This window comes from Pristiophorus japonicus, unplaced genomic scaffold (assembly GCF_044704955.1).
Source record: "Pristiophorus japonicus isolate sPriJap1 unplaced genomic scaffold, sPriJap1.hap1 HAP1_SCAFFOLD_3051, whole genome shotgun sequence".
Lineage (NCBI taxonomy): Eukaryota > Metazoa > Chordata > Chondrichthyes > Pristiophoridae > Pristiophorus > Pristiophorus japonicus.
This window is the reverse complement of record NW_027252837.1, coordinates 1-19,864: the sequence shown is the minus strand read 5'-3', so window position 1 is coordinate 19,864 and position 19,864 is coordinate 1. Positions and strand designations below refer to the sequence as shown.

The following is a 19,864-nucleotide window of genomic DNA, read 5'->3' as shown; positions in this document are numbered from 1 at the left end:
GACCTGCTGGGGTGTAGATGCAGAGTCTGAATCAAAAGTTTACGAGGCGTTGCAAACCATCATCCTTAACTTAATATTCAGCCAGATTCACAGCACAGTGACCTTTTGATTCCGGATGAACAAACTTTGAGTGTCGTCATGTTTTAGGAGTTGGGGGGGGTGGGGAAAGAGATGAGATGAGGGGTTAAATATTGTACTCATTGGAATGAGCATCCATGTTGGAGAATGGAATACTTTCTCAAAAGACCAAGTGTCACAGTGCAGAGTAAAGCTTCACTGTAGACCAATGATGTGGTTTAACAGCTGCAGATTTCCATTTTTTTTCTCCTTGCTCCTCCTCCATTGTTGTTTTTTCAAAAATGATTGCTGATAACTTGACGGAAGCTGGTGTGAAGTTACTGAACTTGGTGCAGGGACGTGGGTAACTGATGTGTGGATCTGCTGTTGTCCAACTTCTTAATACAGTCCGGCTCAGTAATTCATCCACGATACCAGCTGTTGGATGTGCTTTTAGAGCTGGTCAGATTGGATAATCACTTGCTTTTTGAAAGCAATCCTCATGGTGATACGCTGGAAGGAGAAAGACTATACTGAGCTTGTGAATATGGGAAATGTATTTTATAAATAAGCAGTCACATGAGCAGGGCTACTTTTATTTATTCTTTGTGCGTTTACGCTTCCTGCGTTGGCTGAATTGATCCACTTAGCCTTTACGTGCCGTTGTTTTTCAGCCCTTCACCTGGCAGTTATGCATGGACGCCTCAATGTAGTACGTGTTCTCCTCACCGAATGTAGCGTCGATGCTGAAGTCTTCAATGTGAGGTATGATCAGTTAATGGGAGGAAAAATTAACACGCTGATTTCTCTGTCCTTTTACTTGATAAATAATTCCATTGTTGATTCGATTTCCGACATTTGTGATTAAGTACTTCCTCAAAAATGTGACCAAATCTTTTAATTGATATCTGGCAATGACTGGTGATTTGTTAATGGCCTGGGTTAGGGACTTGTGGAAACCTTGCTGTAATTTCATGCTAAGAGTAGATAAAGTTGAGTAGATTGGTTTGAAAATAACCTGTTCAGTGTATGTACATAAAATACTCGTGTTGCCTCCTTGGACCATGACTGTATGTGGACTGAAATATGACCAGGGATACGACAGGTAGAACTAGGAATGAGGTTCTGCTGAGAGTTTGAGGAGTTGGGAGTCCAAATTTAAAAAGCAGAAGCTCAAAGGTAATAATCTCTGGATTGTGACCTGAGCCATAGGGATAAACAGATTAGAAGGTTAAATGCGTGGCTTAGAGTGGTGTGGGAGGAAGGGGTTTCACTTCATGGGCCACTGGCACCAGTACTAGGAAAGTTGGGACGGGCTCCACTTAAACCAGGCTAGAACCAGTGTCCTGGTGAATCGAATAACTAGGGCAGTAGACAGGGCTTTATAGTAATGAAGAGGGTGGGGAGAGAGGGGCGATGGAGGATTCAGGAAAGAGTACATTTAAAAGCAGCAAGGGAAATGTCAAGGTTCCAGAGCAGAGTAGAGTTTTAGGTAAAAATAAGCAGAGTGGGTCAGGAAGGGAAAGAGAGTAACACAGGTAATAGGGCATCACTGACTTCAGTGACTCAAAATTTTAAAAAGTCAAAGCTAAAGGCGCCATATCGGAATGCGTGAAGCATTGGCAGCAAACTAGATGAATTAATAGCACAGATTGAAAGTAATAGGTTCGATCTAATAGCCATTACGGAGACGTGGTTGCAAAATGAACTCCAACAACTTGTATTTATATTGCGCCTTTAACATAGTAAAATGTCCCAAGGCGCTTCACAGCAGTGCTTTAAGACAAAACAAATAAATTCGACACCGAGCCACATAAGAAGAAATTACAGCAGAAAAGCTTGGTCAAAGATGTAGGTTTTAAGGAGCATCCTAATGGAGGATAGAGGGGTTTGGGGAGGGAGTTCCAGAGCTTGGGGCCCAGGCAGCTGATGGCACAACCACCAATTGTTGAACAATTATAATCCGGGATGCTCAAGGAGAATTTGAGGAGCGCAGACATCTCTGGGTGGGGCGGGGGGGGTTGCTGGAGGAGATGAGCTGAGGCAGAGGTAGTGACGGGCGATGTTACGTAGGTTGAAATAGGTGGTTTTAGTTATGGCCATGGATATGTGGCCGGAAGCTCATTTCGAGGTCAAATATCACTCCTAGATTGCAAGGAACCTGGTTCAGCCTCGGACAGATACTAGGGAGAAGGATGGAGTCAGTGGCTAGAGAACACAGATTGTGGCAGGGACCAAAGACAATGGCTTTGGTCTTCCCAATATTTAATTGGAGAAAATTTCTGCTCATCCAGTACTGGATGTCGGACAAGCAGTCTGACAATTTAGATACCGTAAAGGGGTCGAGAGAAGTGGTGGTGAGGTAGAGCTGGGTGTCGTCGGCATACAGCGTACATGTCAGCGACCAAGATTGGGAACTAAATATTCCAGGATGCTTAACTTTTAGAAGAGATAGGCAAAATGGAAAAGGAAGAGCCCTGATAAAGGATGGGATAAAGACAGTAGAAAGAAAGGATCTTGGCTCTGAAAATCAAGTAGAAGAATCAGTTTGGGTAGAGCCAAGGAACAGCAAGGGGCTGAAAACATTGGTGGGAGTTGTTTCTAGGCCCCAAATAGTCGTGGTAATGCACTGCAGCGTATAAATCAGGAAATTAGAGGTGCATATAACTAGGGTAATATAGTAATCATGGGGGACTTTAATCTACATATAGATTGGGCAAACTAAATTTGCAGTAATAGTATGGAGGATGAATTCATGGAAGGTATACAGAGAGTTTTCTAGATCAGTATGTTCAGGAACCAACTAAGGAACAGGCTATTTTAGATCTAGTATTGTGCAATGATAAAGGGTTAATTAATAACCTTGTAGTAAAGGGGCCTTTAGGGAAGTGACCATAATATAATAAAATTTTATATTGAGTTTGAAAGTGATTTTGTTAAGTCCAAAACTAGGGTCTTAAATCTAAAGCAAGCAAACTATGTAGGTATGAGGGGAGAGTTGGCTAAGGTAGATTAGGAAACTACATTAGAAGGTATGACTAGAAAAGCAATGACTAGCATTTAAAGAATTAGTACATCATTTACAACAAATATATATTCCTTTCAGACACACAAATCCCACAGGAAAAGTGGTTCAATTGTGGATAACAAGTTAGATAATATTTGATCAAAGGAAGAGGCTTATAATGCTGCCAAAAGAGGATTGAGAATTCAGCAAAGGAGGACCAAGAAATTGATGAGAGAAAAAAAGACAGTGAATTAGCAAGAGATAAAAACAGATTGTAAATGTTTCAATAGGTATGTAAATAGGAAGAGGTTAATGAAAGTAAATGTGGGCCCATTAGAGGCAGAAACGGGAGGAATTACAATGGGCAATAAGTAAATGGCAGAGACATTAAACACATACTTTGTATCTGTCTTCACAGTAAAATACACAAAAACATTCCTGAAATAATGGGGAACCAAGGGTCTGGAGGGAATGAGCAACTTAAAGGAATCAGTATAGGTAAAGACAATACTGGAGAAATTAATGGGACTAAAGTGACGATAAATCCCCTAGACCTGACAACTTGCATCCTTGGGTTTTAAGAGTTAGCTGCAGAGATAGTGAATGCCCTGGTATTAATCTTCCAGAATTCCCTAGATTCTAGAACAGTCGCCAAGGATTGGAAGGTAGCAAGTACAACCCTGCTATTTAAGAAAGGAGGAAGAGAAAAAAATGGGGATCTATAGGCCAGTTAGCCTGACATCAGTAGTAGACAAAATGCTGGAATCTATTATTCATCATCATAGGCAGTCCCTCGAAACAAGGATGACTTGCTTCCACGCCAAAAAAGGATGAGTTCACAGGTGTTTCAATGAAGGACCTAATATTCCAGGTCCTGAACTACATCCTGAAGGGTGGAAGATGCCGGTGCGTGGATTTTTTTAACGTGTGGTGGCCGTTGCACCCCAGCCACCACACGGGCTTGACAGAGCTAGGTCTTAATCCGGTGGCAAGGGTTATCCAAGACGACTGGAAACCTGCTCTGCTGCACGGACCTAGTGTGGGCTGGCCCGTGCTGCCCCTGGCCCCGAACTCACGCCTTTCCTGGGCCACGATCACATCCCTCCACAGTCTCCCACTGCTCCTGCAGTATCTGCCCATGCTGCAATCACCGACCTGGACCTTGATGACGTCACTCTTCGCTACTGTCGCCCTCCTGCACCAGCTCGCGCTGCTCCCTGAAGTGGTATGCCGCCCATGGCTGCTGCTCGCTGCTCCTTTTATGGCCCCAACCTGCCGCTATTGTTCTCACGCAGGTCTGGACCTCCACGCTGCCTATGGAGACCCTGACCTGCGGGAGAACACCAGCAGCAGGTCGGGGCCATAAAAGGAGCAGAGATGCGGCAGCCATGGGATCTATTATTAGTGACGTGGTAACAGGGCACTTAGAAAATCGTAATATGATTAAGCAGAGTCAACCTGGTTTTATGAAACAGAAATAGTGTTTGACAAATGTTAGTTTTTTGAAGATGTAACTAGTAGGATGGATAAGGGGGTACCAGTGGATGTAGTGTATTTAGATTTTCAAAAATATACCACACCAGGTTATTGCACAAAATTAGAACTCGTGGGGTTGGGGGTAATATATCAGCATGGATTGGTTAATGGACAGAAAACAGAGTAGGAATAAACGGGACTTTTTCGGATTTGCAGGTTGTACCGCCAGAATCGGTGCGTGGGCCTCAGCTATTTACAGTATTAATATAAGAACATAACATAAGAAATAGGAGCAGGAGTCGGCCATACAGCCCCTCGAGCCTGCTCAGCCATTCAATACAATCATGGCTGATCCGATCATGGATTCAGGTCCACTTCCCCGCCCGCTCCCCATAACCCCTTATTTCCTTATTGTTTAAGAAACTGTATTTCTGTCTTAAATGTATTTAATGTCCCAGCTTCCACAGCTCTCTGAGGCAGTGAATTCCACAGAAGAAATTTCTCCTAATCTCTTTTTAAATGGATGGCCCCTTATTCTAAGATCATGTCCTCTAGTTCTAGTCTCCCCCATCAGTGGAAACATCCTCTCTGTATCCACCTTGTCCAGCCCCCTCATAATCTTTTATGTTTCGATAAGATCGCCTCTCATTCTTCTGAATTCCAATGAGTAGAGGCCCAACCTACTCAACCTTTCCTCATAAGTCAACCCCCTCATCTCTGGAATCAACCTTGTGCACCTAGATGAAGGGACTGAGTGTAACGTATCCAAGTTGGGTGGAAAAGTACGCTTGAGAAAGACGCGAAGAGGCTGTGGAGAGATATAGACAGGTGGGCAGAACATGGCAAATGGAATACATTATGGGGAAGTGTAAAGTTATTCACTTTTTGGTAGGGAAAAAAAAAAGAATATTTTTTGAATGGAGAGAGACTGGGAAATATTTGCATTCAGAGGGACCTGGATGTCTCACTAAGTTAACCTGCACATTCAGCAAGCAATTAGGAAAGCAAATGGTATGTTTGCTTTTGTTACAAAGGGATTAAAGTATAAGAGTAAAGAAGTCTTACTATAATTTTACAAGGCATTGGTGAGGCCACACCTGGAGTACTGTGTACAGTTCTGGTCTCCTTACCCAAGGAAAGACATACTTGCCTTAGAGGGAGTGTAACAAAGGTTCACTAGACTGGTTCCTGGCGTGAGGAGAGATTGAGTAGACTAGGCCCTAGAGTTTAGAAGAATGAGGTGTGATCTAATTGAAACACGTACAATTCTTAAGGGACTTGACAGGGTTAATGCTGAGAAAATGTTTCCCTTGGCTGGGGAATCTAGAACTTGGGGTCACAGTCTCAGAATAAGAGGTTGGCCATTTAGGACTGATGAGAAATTTCTTCACTCAAAGGGTTGTGAATCTTCAGAATTCTCTACCCCAGAGAGCTATGGATGCTGAGTCACAAACTATATTCGAGACACAGGCCGATACATTTTTGTGAACTAAGGGGGTTAAGGGATATGGGGACACTACTGGAAAGTGGAGTTGATGTAGAAGATCAGCCATGATCTTGTTAAATGGCAGAGCAGGCTCGAGGGGCCGAATGGCCGACTCCTGCTGCATGTTCTTATGTTTGAAATGAAGGCAAGAATTTTGAAATTACTTTGAGATATTAATTAGCAAGTTTGCATTTTAATCCAGATGTTAATTCCCTTAAAGTGTAGAGAGGAATGTTAAGCAAAATGATGAGCCTGCTAGTATCGCCAGTATTAACGTTTAGCCGAAAAGCTCTTTGCTCCTATACCTGTACCAACTTGTGTCGCTTGCTGCTGTTTGTAATCTGACCTTTTTTGTTTTTGTTCTTCACAGGGGTCAGTCACCTATGCATGTCCTGGGACATTATGGGAAGGAGAATGCAGCAACCATCTTTGAGCTCTTCTTGGAATGTATGGCCGACTACCCATTGGATAAGCCGGATTCCGAAGGGAACACAGGTAGATGGTCAACTGAGCAGCAAAATCAGCTCATCGGAAAAGTAACTGATGTTGAGTCTAACTATTTTATGTATATAGTGGTTCCTATATATCGTTCTGAGTCTACAGTGATTGCTACCTGAGGTAGTCACCTTATGGCACCTCCTGATTTATCTTTCAATTTTCCTAAATTGCTGAATAATGAGTTATACTGGCTGGTCCCAGAAGCATTTGAAATTTTGTCAATTCCTGGAACTGGAACAAGTCTGGGCTGAAATATTGGTGGGGAGCCATTGATGAGGTGGAAATACTAGTCCTTCCTCTTGTTGTCGGTGGTGACATGGGCACATTGAATATCTGTTCAGTGTCCCGGAGTTACAGGATGGTCTTGTAATCTGCGTATGGTACAGGGAGAGTTCAGTGGAGGAAAAGGATAAAGTTGGGAAAGATCATTAACAGCAACAACTTGCTTTTGTATAGCGCAATTAATGTATACATCAGGGAAAACCAGAATGTGGGAGAGGCTCATCTCGTGATTTCAGTGCCTCAGGTGCCTGATTTCAGGTAACACAGACGCACTCCTGTGTTGTGTAAATGTCCTGCGCATGTCTTGATGACTGGTTCATCTCCCGCACCCCAAGAACATAAGTAAGAAAGATCAGGAGTCAGCCATTTGGCCCCTCGAGCCTGCTCCGTCATTTAATAAGATCATGGCTGATCTGATCTTGGGCTCAGCTCTACTTCCCTGCCCGCTCCCCATAACCCTTCACTCTCTAATCGCTCAAAAATCTGTCTGTCTCTGCCTTAAATATATTCAATGACCCAGCCTCCACAGCTCTCTGGGGCAGAGAATTCCACAGATTTACAACCCTCAGAAGAAATTCCTCCTCATCTCAGTTCTAAATGAGCGACCCCTTATTCTGAAACTGTGCCCCCTAGTGCTAGATTTCCCCACAAGGGGAAACATCCTCTCTGCATCTATCTTGCCGAGCCCCCTCAGAATCTTATACATTTCAATAAGATCACCTCTCATTCTTCTAAACTCCAATGAGTATAGGCCCAACCTGCTCAACCTTTCTTTATTAGCCAACCTCTTCATCTCAGGAATCAACCCAGTGAACCTTCTCTGAACTGCCTCCAATGCAAGTATATCCCTCCTTAAATAAGGAGACCAAGACTTTACGCAGTACCCCAGGTGTGGCCTCACCAATACCCTGTACAGTTGTAGCAGGACTTCTCTGCTTTTATACTCCATCCCCTTTGCAATAAAGGCCAACATTCCATTTGCCTTCCTGATCACTTGCTGTACCTGCATACTAACTTTGTGTTTCATGCACAAGGACCCCCAGGTCCCTGTGTACTGCAGCATTTTGTAATTTCTCTCCCTTAAAATAAAAAAAGCTAATTATTTATCCTGCCAAGTGAATAACCTCACACTTTCCCACATTATATTCCATCTGCCAAATGTTTGCCCACTCACTTAGCCTGTCTATATCCCTTCGCAGATTTTTTGTGTCCTCCTCACAACTTGCTTTCCCACCCATCTTTGTATCATCAGCAAACTTGGCTACATTACACTCGGTCCCTTCATCCAAGTCATTAACATAGATTGTAAATAGTTGAGGCCCCAGCACTGATCCTTATGGCACCCCACTAGTTATCGTTTGCCAACTGGAAAATGAACCATTTATACCGACTCTCTGTTTTCTGTTAGTTAGCCAATCTGGTATCCTTGCTAATATATTACCTCCAACCCCGTGAGCTTTTATCTTGTGTAATAACCTTTTATGTGACACCTTATCGAATGCCTTCTGGAAACCCAAATACACCACATTCACTGGTTTCCCCTCATCCACCCTACTCGTTACATTCTCAAAGAACTCCAGCAAATTTGTCAAACATGACTTCCCCTTCAGAAACCCATGCTGACTCTGCCTGACCGAATTTTGCTTTTCCAAATGTCCTGCTACTGCTTCCTTAATAATGGACTCCAGCATTTTCCCAATGGCAGATGTCAGGCTAACTGGTCTATAGTTTCCTGCTTTCTGTCTGCCTCCTTTTTTAAATAGGGGCGTTATAGTTGCGGTTTTCCAATCCGTTGGGACCTCTCCAGAATGCAGGGAATTTTGGTAGATTACAACCAATGCATCCACAATCTCTGCAGCCACTTCTTTTAAGACCCTTGGATGCAAGCCAGAGGACTTGTCCACCTTTAGTTCCATTATTTTACCGAATACTTTTTATTTAGTGATAGTAATTGTTTTAAGTTCCTCCCTCCCTCTAGCCCCTTGATTATCCATTTATTGGAATGTTTTTAGTGTCTTCTACCGTGAAGACTGATACAAAATATTTGTTCGAAGTCTCTGCCATTTCCCTGTTCCCCATTATTAATTCCCCAGTCTCCTCCTCCAAGGGACCAATGTTTACTTTAGTTACTTACTTCCTTTTTATATACCTGTAGAAGCTCTTACTATCTGTTTCTTTATTTCTTGCTAGTTTATTCTCATACTCTATCTTCCCCCTCTATTTTTTAGTCGTCCTTTGTTGGTTTTAAAAAATTTCCCAATCCTCTGGCCTCCCACTAATCTTAGCCACTTTGTATGCCATTGTTTTGAAATTGATACCATCCTTTACTTCCTTAGTTAGCCACGGATGGTTCTCCCTTCTTAGTCTTTCCTTCTCACTGGAATATATTTTTGTTGAGAGTTAGGAAATAACTCCTTAAATGTCTGCCACTGCTCATCAACCGTCTTACATTTGAATCTATTTTCCCAGTCCACTTTAGCCAACTCTGCCTTCATACCTTTGTAATCGCCTTTATTTAAGATCAGGACACTGATTTGGGATCCAACTTTCTCACTCTCCAACTGAATTTGAAATTCAACCATGCTATGATCACTCTTTCCTAGAGGATCCTTTACTGTGAGATCATATTAATCCTGTCTCATTACACAGTACCAGATCTAGGAAAGCCTGCTCCCTGTTTGGTTCCACAACGTACTGTTCAAGGAAACCATCCCGGAAACAGTCTATGAACTCTTCCTCAAGGCTACCTTGACCAATTTGATTTGTCCAATCAATAGGAAGATTAAAATCGCCCACGATTATTGCCGTACCTTTCTTCCAAGCCTCCATTATTTCTTGATTTATACTCCGTCCAACTTTGTAGCTACTGTTGGGGGGCCTCTAGACTACGCCCACCAGTGACTTCTTCCCCTTGTTATTCCTATCTCCACCCAAACTGATTCTACATCTTGACAGCATCCTCTGCACTATGCTTGGTTATTGTGGTTTATCCCCCTTGTTTGTTTTATACTGTTCTAACAGCTATCAAAAAGATCATAGAATCATAGAAATTTACAGCACGGAAGGAGGCCATTTCAGCCCATCGTGTCTGTGCCGGCCGACCAAGAGCTATCCAGCCTAATCTCACTTTCCTGCTCTAGGTCCATAGCCCAGTAGGTTGCGGCACTTAAGTGCACATCCAAGTAATTTTTTAATGTGGTAAGACTTTCTGCCTCTACCACCCTTTCAAGCAGCAAGTTCCAGACCCCCACCGCCCTCTGGGTGAAAAAATTTCTCCTCGTATCTCCTCTAAACCTTCCCCCCTCAATTACTTTAAATCTATGCTCCCTGGTTGTTGACCCCTCTGCCAAGGGAAATGGGTCCTTCCTATCCACTCTATGCAGGCCCCTCATAATTTTATACACCTCAATCAGGTCTCCTCTCAGGCTCCTCTGTTCCAAAGAAAACAGACCCAGCATCTCCAATCTTTCCTCATAGCCAAAATTTTACAGTCCAGGCAACATTCTTGTAAATCTCCTCTGCACCCTTTCCAGTGCAATCACATCTTTCCTGTAATGTGGTGACCAGAACTGCACACAGTACTCCAGCTGCAGTCTAACCAGTGTTTTATACAGTTCAAGCATAACCTCCTTGCTCTTGTATTCCATGCCTCGACTAATAAAGGTAAGTATTCCATATGCCTTCTTAACCACCTTATCTACCTGTCCCTGCTACCTTCAGAGATCTGTGGACCTGCACTCCAGGTCCCTTTGTTCCTCTACTTCTCAATGTTGACCATTTAATGTGTATTCCCTTGCCTTGTTCGACCTCCCCAAATGCATTACCTCACACTTATCCGGATTAAATTCCATTTGCCACTGTTCTGCCCACCTGACCAGTACATTGATATCTTCCTGCAGTCCGCAGCTTTCTTCGTCATTGACAACCACACAGTCTATTTTAGTGTCATTTGCAAACTTCTTCATACAATGTACAAAAGAAAACCGTTGCCTGTTAGACTTTTAAAAATTATTTTATTTTTGACTTTTTTTTGTTATCACATTGCTGTTTGTCAATTAACATTTGATGAACAGAGTGGTGTTCTGGTTGCTGCATTATTTTCCCCAATACTTGATGCTCTGCATTGACTGCTGCCTGCCAAGCGATTGGTCACCCCTCCTGATATCTCCTCTGTTAGCGGTGTCTATTTTTGTCTGATAACACCATATAAATATAGATTATTGTTTAATGGAGTTGAGGTACAGATCAGCCATGATCTGATTCGATGATAGATCAGGTTCGAGGGGCTGAATAGAATCTTGGGCCTTTCCATTCTTCGGGAAAATGTTCTGGGGCTTCTCCCGTTTACAGTTTTAACTTTTAAAAGTTTGTTGAATTGGGAATAGACATTGAGCCTCATAATTCATGTATTTGTGTTGTCAGTATTTCTGGTTTAACTTGTGACTCCTTTTCCTGGCAGCCCTGCTGTTGGCCTACATGAAGGGAAATGCCAACCTGTGTCGAGCCATTGTGCGAGCTGGGGCCCGCCTGGGAGTCAACAACAACCAGGGGACCAACATATTTAATTATCAGGTGGCCACGAAGCAACTGCTCTTCCGGCTTCTAGGTAACGTCTTAAATCACCGCAATTACAAGCCTGATTTTAGTCATCTGACTCTTGCTTCTTCAGCCCACCGTCCAGTGGAGCCCAATAACAGTGACCTCACCTGACCACCGTGTCAGCTGTGGCTCAGTGGGTAGCACACTCTCCTCTGAGTCAGAAGGTCATGGAGACAAGCCCCACTCTAGAGACTTGAGCACAAAACCCAGGCTGACACTCCCAGTGGAGTACTGAAGGAGTGCTGCACTGTCTCGTGGGGCCGTTTTTCGGATGAGACATTAAACCCTCAGGTGGACTAAAAGATCCCATGCCACTATTTTGAAGAGGAGCAGGGGTATTATCCCCAGTGTCCTGGCCAATATTTATCCCTCAATCAACATAACAAAAACAGATTATCTAGTCATTATCACATTGCTGTTTGTGGGAGCTTGCTGTGTGCAAATTGACTGCTGCGTTTTCCACATTAAAACAGAGGCTACACTCCAAAAGTACTTCATTGGATGTAAAGCGCTTTTGAGATGCCCAGTAATCGTGAAAGACGCTATATAAATGCAAGTTTTTTTTTGTGTTTTGCATCCTGCAACATGACTTTTAATGTGATTAAACTTTAAACTTTAAAAAAAGAAATCTTCTAGACGAATTATCCCCAAGATTTTCTTCTCTTTTTTGGGAGGGTATTGTTCTGCAGCTGAGGTAGCACGTCAGTACTTTGCCATGTAATCGTTCTTTCTGTCTGAGCCTGGATAGCAAGTCTTCAACTGTGTGGCCATGGATAGTTTAAGTCTATCTTCTGCTCACCATGCACCCTTCTAGTCAGGGTTACGGGGCAGAATCCCCAAATGACTTTCCTTTTCCTTCCCTGGCTGAGAGCAGTTAATTTTGCACAAACAAAATCAAACCTGGAATCCCCTTCAACTGTGTGGCTCAGCACCACACCACACCAGAGGCAATGGGACCGCTCGGGTTTCACTTTCAATATAAATGATAAAGGCTTAATGGTAGTGAGGATTCTCGCACAGTTTCTGCAATAATGAATTCCCTGTCTCATTAATAAAACTACTGGATCTTGTCGATCCTATACGATGCTCTGCTATTTTGGTCACACATACAGTAAATCTGATTAACTTCAAATTCTGCCCTAAAATGGTATTGATGATTGTAACTGTTCCCACACCTCTGACCGGCAAGGAACCAGTAGTGTTACTGTATGGCTCAAACTGTGTGGGGCATATTTTAGTCATGCTAACGTATTAAGAGTGCTGCTATACTGTACCAGCTGGGTTTACTGTACACATAACCAAGGTGCTCCCAATTTCTCTCCACATGGAGTGATGGGGAGGGCGTGCATGTGCACTGTACCTTGGGATAGTTTGGAGGGGAGGTGAGGTTGAGATATCATGAGGGAGATGCTGGGGGTAGTACGAACTTATCACATTGTATCTCGGGGAAGGTTTATGGTTGTGGCTTTCCTTTTCTAATGTTGGATTTTCATCATTACATCCTGAAATTCTCGGGTATCAACATAAAGGGTGCTGAGACTAATGGTCTATATTTAGGGTGAAGAGATCTAGACCTATATGACTGCCGTCTTAGATACGCAAAGTGCCCAATTGCTCAATAACTTAACTCCTACAAGCAGTGACCTTGGTCACCACCCAGTCCCCGCTGTTACTGACTTTAATGTTGTTTCAGACATGCTGTCCAAGGAGCCTCCGTGGTGTGAAGGCTCCAACTGTTTCGAGTGCATTTCCAAGTTTGGAGTCACTATGCGGAAACACCATTGGTGAGTTGCTTTTTGTGAACTCCAATATATTTTACTGCTGCAGATTGTGCGGAGAGAGTTTAGCGATACACTGATTGAAATTGAGGCTGAAATTTTCCACAAAAAAACAACTTGCACAGCATCCACTTTGACCAGATTGACCTGCTGAGCCTGTCCTGGTCTGAGGGTGGTTCTACATTTGTAACCTGATAATATTTGGTTGCGATGTCCCTTTATCAGGATCCGTGGACCATTTAAAAATTTTGTGCATGCGCAAAATCTCCCATTCAAAAGCCAGGTTGTGAAAGGAGCAAGTCTTTAACAGTTGCGTACAGAGAACATACTTCAGTTGCTGCCTTTGTTGACTTTTTTTTAAATGGCATTGCTGCCGACCTGCTCGGGCTCACTGGTACAACGCAGTTACTGAGTGCTGGTCAGGCCTCCATTTCAGGAACAATAGTCATTGATGTGGCACTGGTGCCTCAGCTTCAGTTGTAGCCGTTTAATTCAGCTTTCTGAATTCAGTAACTTCTCTGAACCAATTTCCCTCATTTTATATAATCAGCAGTTGGTAAAAATACCTCTCCTCTTCTTCTCTCTTTCCCCTCCCACCCCCCACCCCCAAAAAATAAGCCAAAAGAATAAATGGGTTATTGTGTGCAATAAATGTTATCCTAGTGTTATAAGCAGCCAACAAAGAACATCGGTACCGTTAAAAGTCTAACATTTATAAAGTGATGTGGTGGGCATTGTTCCCGGTGAGCTGTGCTTTGTTCTACACGGCTTGCTTCCTTTAATGGCCGGTCCCTTTTAAATGTCTGCGTATACACGGTGTTTACAATGTAACAGCCAGTGAGCGGTCGACATGGAACCTTTCCGATCACTGCGCGGGCCGGAAAACTGTTAGTGGGCGTAAAGTTGAAAAGTTGCAGTGTTTGCAGGAGTTGTGCTCTCTGTTGATACAAGTCCTCTCTGTCTCGACAGCCGCCACTGTGGACGATTGCTGTGTCACAAGTGTTCGATGAAGGAAATTCCCATCATCAAGTTTGATTTGAACAAGCCTGTGCGGGTGTGCGACATTTGCTTCGATGTGCTGACACTGGGCGGGGTCTCTTAGTACTTGTTGGAGTTGCCCTTGCGTTTTGTGTTTTAGCCGCACTACACAGAGTCTTTCCAGCTGCGGGAAGTTCGAATCGGATTCGCGCCTTTCCAAGAGAAGCCCAAACACTTGAGGGACCGCATTATATTACTCAGATTGAAATTATGCTGTTTGATTCTCTGGTGCATTAATGGACTTTGACCTGAATGAATGAATGGATGGATACATAGCCATGTGAATTGATCAGAATTGAGTGCTGGTGCTTCTGGCTGGGTTGGGGTTTGACCCTCTTCTGATAGGGTTGTCTAGTAGAGATATTCTGGACCTGCTGTCATTTCTAGTTAACACTCTCCAGTTTCTGCTCTACTGTGTATTTTTAAAATCTTGTTCAATAATTGTAGATGACACTTTTTTTTTCCTTCTCCCCAACTCTGTCGAGAGGTATTGTTACAGATGTCAACATAACTTGGCTCGATGGGGGGGAAGCAACACTTTGAGGGAACTGACTGTTTTACTATTTACAGTCTACACAGCTTGGCTGTGAAATTCCTGATCTGTATCTATCTAATCCTAGATGGCAGCAGCTGAATGTATAATCCTTACTGGTTTGGATCTAACAAAGTTAGCAACACTAATTTAGGAAAATATTTTATCACCAATAGAAATAGTTAAGTGTTTAAAAAGGGAAATGCTGCATATTTAGACCAAATGCATGGTCATGTACATGGTAGAATATGGTCTCTTTTAAACTGGAACATGGTAGAATAACTTTTTTTAAATCTACTCTTAGTACCAGTATCAAACCAACCTGTGGGGGGCTAGTTCTGCAATCCAGTGGTTACTGAACAGAATGGTTCATGAATTTCCCAGTTTTAGTCCAGTACGCTGGTTGTCCATTGTACAGAGCTACACATGTAGCGCTAACATAGTTTGCAGCATGTTCTAACATCACTCAACGATCTGGTAGTTGATATGCTCCTACAGGAATCCTGGAGACAATGGTTTGCTGGAGGCCTTGTTGTCAACAGTGACCATGTCGGGTTGGAGTTGTTTCTCCAGCCAGTGCTGGGGGCACTCATTGTGGATCCCACAACATCACTAATCATGTCGGAAGCTTTAGTCATATAAGTCACACGGAAGCCGTTTTTGGTTATTATGTGCGAATGGCACTTGGGCTTACCTGGAGAGTAAAGGGTTAAATTCGGACAACCGTTCTGATTTGTCATCTCATCTGTAAAAGGACTGTTCCAAGGATTGCCACTTGATGTACGGTCGAAATTGTGTAAAATCTTTCAAAGCTGCCAGTCACTATTTTCTGCAGTTGTGCTGTGCTTTAAAGTGTTTTGGCAAAACCTCGTGCTTCATTGCATTATATCAATCCGTTCGGATAGAACGCCTGTTGCTTTAAGTGAGGCTGACCAGCTATGTTCTGCATTCACATTCCATGTCTAATTCTGTGCTATACTACGCATATATTCTAGCTTGTCTCCGCTCCGATGGATACGATGAAGGCTTCATCCAACCTTTTTGGGTTAGTTTTCATTCAATTCCTGGTTGAGGTCAGCAACTATGTTGAATAACATTCCATGTGTAATATGATGTTGGTGCATTTGTGGGCAAAGTTGAATAATGTAATCAATAAACTTTAATAGAGATTTTTGGCGAACAGCGCTAGCTGCTCTCGACCATTCATCAGGGCTGTTCTTGTTACGTTGAGAGAACACAATGAGCTATTGGATTCATTTCAAAGGAGAATGTAATCACCGTGGAGGTAAATTCATGCCATTCTCCATTTATTTACCATGGTCTGGTGGCTTGAGCAATCTGCTAACTTACTTACAGCACCGAGTTACCCATCACTACTTCCTGTTGTACTACTACAAAGCCAAGGACACTCTGTTCTTGCAGGGAGCCCAGGACAGAACAGACCAGTTTTGGTATCTAAATGTTGTAGGAGATCATGTTTCCGTAGAAGCACTGGGTTTGAACTAGAGTAACCATTTTCCTTGGCCTTTGCGTCAATATTCATTTGTTTAGGCCAATGACTATGAGAAGCAGTGTGAATGGTGAAGGTAGTCATCATGGGAAAATCTTTCCCTGTTACATCTCAAATTATTCCAAATGTAGATTTCATGCCTTTACAATCTTCTTCCACCATTCCTTTTTTTAATCTGGTCATTCACAAGATTGGTCAACAGAACCTCCCTTGAATTGTGGTTGTGCATTCGAGCACGCTTGGCTAGAATTTCTTTTGGCAGGATTTGGGAAAGGGCAAGGACTCATCAATAGTGGACTGGTTAACAAGCTATGGTCAGCCAACCTCGGTCGGTCATGTTTACCATAGGCAATTGGATTAAACTAGTTTTCAAGTTGCTTTATGCCAACTGCAGTCACTGAAACAGGTGTGGGACATGTTTAAATGTCGCGCCCAGTGTGAATGAACTACCCATTGGGATGGCAATTGTGTAATCAAATTGCACCAAAAGCACCAACATCTTATTCTATTTCCTGTTGCCAGTGCCCTTGTCTCCTGTGTAATGAGTGACCTTTAACCCATTGAGGACTGCATCTTGCCAACACCTGAACATTCATTTCCGATGTTCAGTTCTGATTGTGTTCTGTAATTGGCACTGCTTTTTGAATAAAACCATGAGCTGTTAAACTATATTTACCTAATAAAGAACAAATATGAATTAAGAGAAATCTGTTTGTTTGAGTAGCAAGTGCTCAATGGGTTAACATTTATTCCAGCCCTTAACGCTATTTAATTATGATCCATTTTTCAGTATTAGAAGAAATTTGTTTGAATAATGGCTAATTTTTTTGCACTAACATTGAAACCTATTGCACAAAATTGTCCTATAATGTATGTTTACTTCTGTTTACAGTGTATAGGTGAATAAGTCTGTACAGCAATGTCATTGAACATTACCCAGGATGTTGCTAACAGTGGTGCTTAGGGATACAATCATCAATATAGTCCTCCTTTGGTAACAAAAGCCTGACTCTGTGTAATTACAAAGTAGTTGGGGGTTAAAGTCTGTGTATTTATTCTAGGTGGTAATGGTCAAAAGTGGTCACAGACCAGTGTCTCTCAAATGTGGCTTGAGCCATCGATCAATGTTACTATAATGGGGGCTGCTGAGTTGCCCCTGTGAAGCGGCAACTCTGCAATGTGTGCATTAGAAGACACTGGATATCTAGGAAGCCAGAGAGAGGGTGTAGCTTTGTGTAAGAGACACCACAATAGAATGGTAAAATTCAGTAGTTGTGTATAGTTCTTTTAGATCACAGTTGTAGAAAAACCCTCAATACTTTGCCGAATTGGAACAACTATGAAATTTTGCATTTGATAGTACAGGTCTATGGTTACCTGTCGAGCACATCTCCATATAGGTGAAGAGTAGGCATTTTTCACTCCATCCAAGCATGTTACACTGCTCATATGTGATGAGTTCTCAATTTGTGGTTGCCTTTCCCTCTGCTGTGGTGCAGTGTGGGGGCCAATACTGCTGGCACACTTCTGAAAGCTGCTGAGCTTTGCTACAGGTATTCATTCCTTAATCAGCAATAAAGAGGCTGGTTATTTCATGTGCTACTGTGGGATGTCACTGTGCACAGATTGGCCATGTTTGCCTACATAATGCTGGCTGCACTTCGCAAGTAATTCATTGATACTCAAGTGGTTTGGGATGTCCTGGGGATATGATCAGGCTCTATTGCAAGTTCTTAAGCATTTAGATAAGTCTTCAATAAGGACTGCCTTGATGTGCTTTCTGCTCTATTACTATAACTTTGCCTTTTAATTGGGAAACATAACACTCGAGCTTGACACATTTTCCAACCACCACCTTGTCCCAGAATAAATGTTATAGAATCTAATTGTTATGGGCTTCAGTATTTTCAGTGCCATTATGCTGGCTGTCATTTAATGAGATTTGTTCACTGATATGAAAATCTTCCTCCCCTCCACTGAACACCATGTCAGTCACCAGAAGCACTGGCAATTAGCAACAGAGCTATTTACAGTGGTCATAAACTGTCCCATTCTACATAGGAGTAAAAGTGGGCACCTGATGGATGGTATATGAGGAAATAAACCTTACACCCAGTGGAGCAATGGTTGAGATTGGGAACTGTGGGGGGAGAAGTGATTTTGGATCTCTGTACACCATACACCATTTCCAGCATCGTTCATTATGTTCCTCATGGGGAAAGGATATCTCTGAGCACTTCAGAAGGAGAATGAGATATACTGAGCAGGATGTTGGTGGCTCAAGGCACAGGTGAAAGGATGCAGGGTTTTTAAAGACAGTGAGAAGGAGATGGGGTGATTTTGGGAACAAGTCTCCGAAATCAAACATTACTGAAACCTTACTCTTGGTGCTAGGGATGGGGAACAAGTAATAATTTAGATTCATAGCCCCAGGCTGTAGGCTGAACCTATGACACAAAATTCCAAATTTAATATGAAAGCTGGAATAGGGACCTTCCAGTTAATTTATATGGGCCCACAGCAGTCGGTGGAGGGAGGTGAGGATAGGGGCGATGGATGGTGGAGGTGAGGATAGAGGCGATGGATGGGGGAGGTGAGGATAGAGGCGATGGATGGTGGAGGTGAGGATAGAGGCGATGGATGGTGGAGGTGAGGATAGGGGCGATGGATGGTGGAGGTGAGGATAGAGGCGATGGATGGGGGAGGTGAGGATAGAGGCGATGGATGGTGGAGGTGAGGATAGAGGCGATGGATGGTGGAGGTGAGGATAGAGGCGATGGATGGTGGAGGTGAGGATAGAGGCGATGGATGGTGGAGGTGAGGATGGGGGCGATGGATGGTGGAGGTGAGGATGGGGGCAATGGATGGTGAGGTGAGGATAGGGGCGATGGATGGTGGAGGTGAGGATAGGGGCGATGGATGGTGGAGGTGAGGATAGAGGGGATGGATGGTGGAGGTGAGGATAGAGGGGATGGATGGTGGAGGTGAGGATAGGGGCGATGGATGGTGAGGTGAGGATAGAGGGGATGGATGGTGGAGGTGAGGATAGAGGGGATGGATGGTGGAGGTGAGGATAGGGGCGATGGATGGTGGAGGTGAGGATAGAGGCGATGGATGGTGGAGGTGAGGATAGGGGCGATGGATGGTGGAGGTGAGGATAGGGGCGATGGATGGTGGAGGTGAGGATAGGGGCGATGGATGATGGAGGTGAGGATAGGGGCAATGGATGGTGAGGTGAGGATAGGGGCAATGGATGGTGAGGTGAGGATAGGGGCGATGGATGGTGGAGGTGAGGTGAGGATAGGGGCAATGGATGGTGAGGTTAGGGGTGATGGTGAGGTGAGGATAGGGGCGATGGATGATGGTGAGGTGAGGATAGGGGCAATGGATGGTGAGGTGAGGATAGGGGCGATGAGGTGAGGATAGGGGCGATGGATGGTGGAGGTGAGGTGAGAATAGAGGGGATGGATGGTGGAGGTGAGGATAGAGGGGATGGATGGTGGAGGTGAGGATAGGGGCGATGGATGGTGGAGGTGAGGATAGGGGCGATGGATGGTGGAGGTGAGGATACGGGCGATGGATGGTGGAGGTGAGGATAGGG

General features: G+C 43.6%; 1 protein-coding gene across 1 annotated transcript; it reads left to right on the top strand.

The window, feature by feature from the left end:
* The first annotated feature begins 736 nt into the window (after positions 1–736).
* Positions 737–18,149, top strand: LOC139249344 (rabankyrin-5-like). The gene is made up of 5 exons (XM_070872324.1): positions 737–822; positions 6,397–6,521; positions 11,266–11,412; positions 13,099–13,189; positions 14,153–18,149. Exons 1-5 carry the CDS (start codon positions 749–751, stop codon positions 14,283–14,285), a joined length of 570 nt encoding a protein of 189 aa, XP_070728425.1. The 5' UTR covers positions 737–748; the 3' UTR covers positions 14,286–18,149.
* Positions 18,150–19,864: the final 1,715 nt, after the last annotated feature.

What these genes read in the sequence shown, in the direction of transcription:
- LOC139249344 (XM_070872324.1), top strand. Translation starts at nt 749, where the DNA reads ATGCATGGACGCCTCAATGTAGTACGTGTTCTCCTCACCGAATGTAGC. An exon ending in GGATTCCGAAGGGAACACAG is followed by an intron (nt 6,522 to 11,265) that starts GTAGATGGTCAA and finishes TTTTCCTGGCAG; the next exon opens with CCCTGCTGTTGGCCTACATG. An exon ending in ACTATGCGGAAACACCATTG is followed by an intron (nt 13,190 to 14,152) that starts GTGAGTTGCTTT and finishes CTGTCTCGACAG; the next exon opens with CCGCCACTGTGGACGATTGC.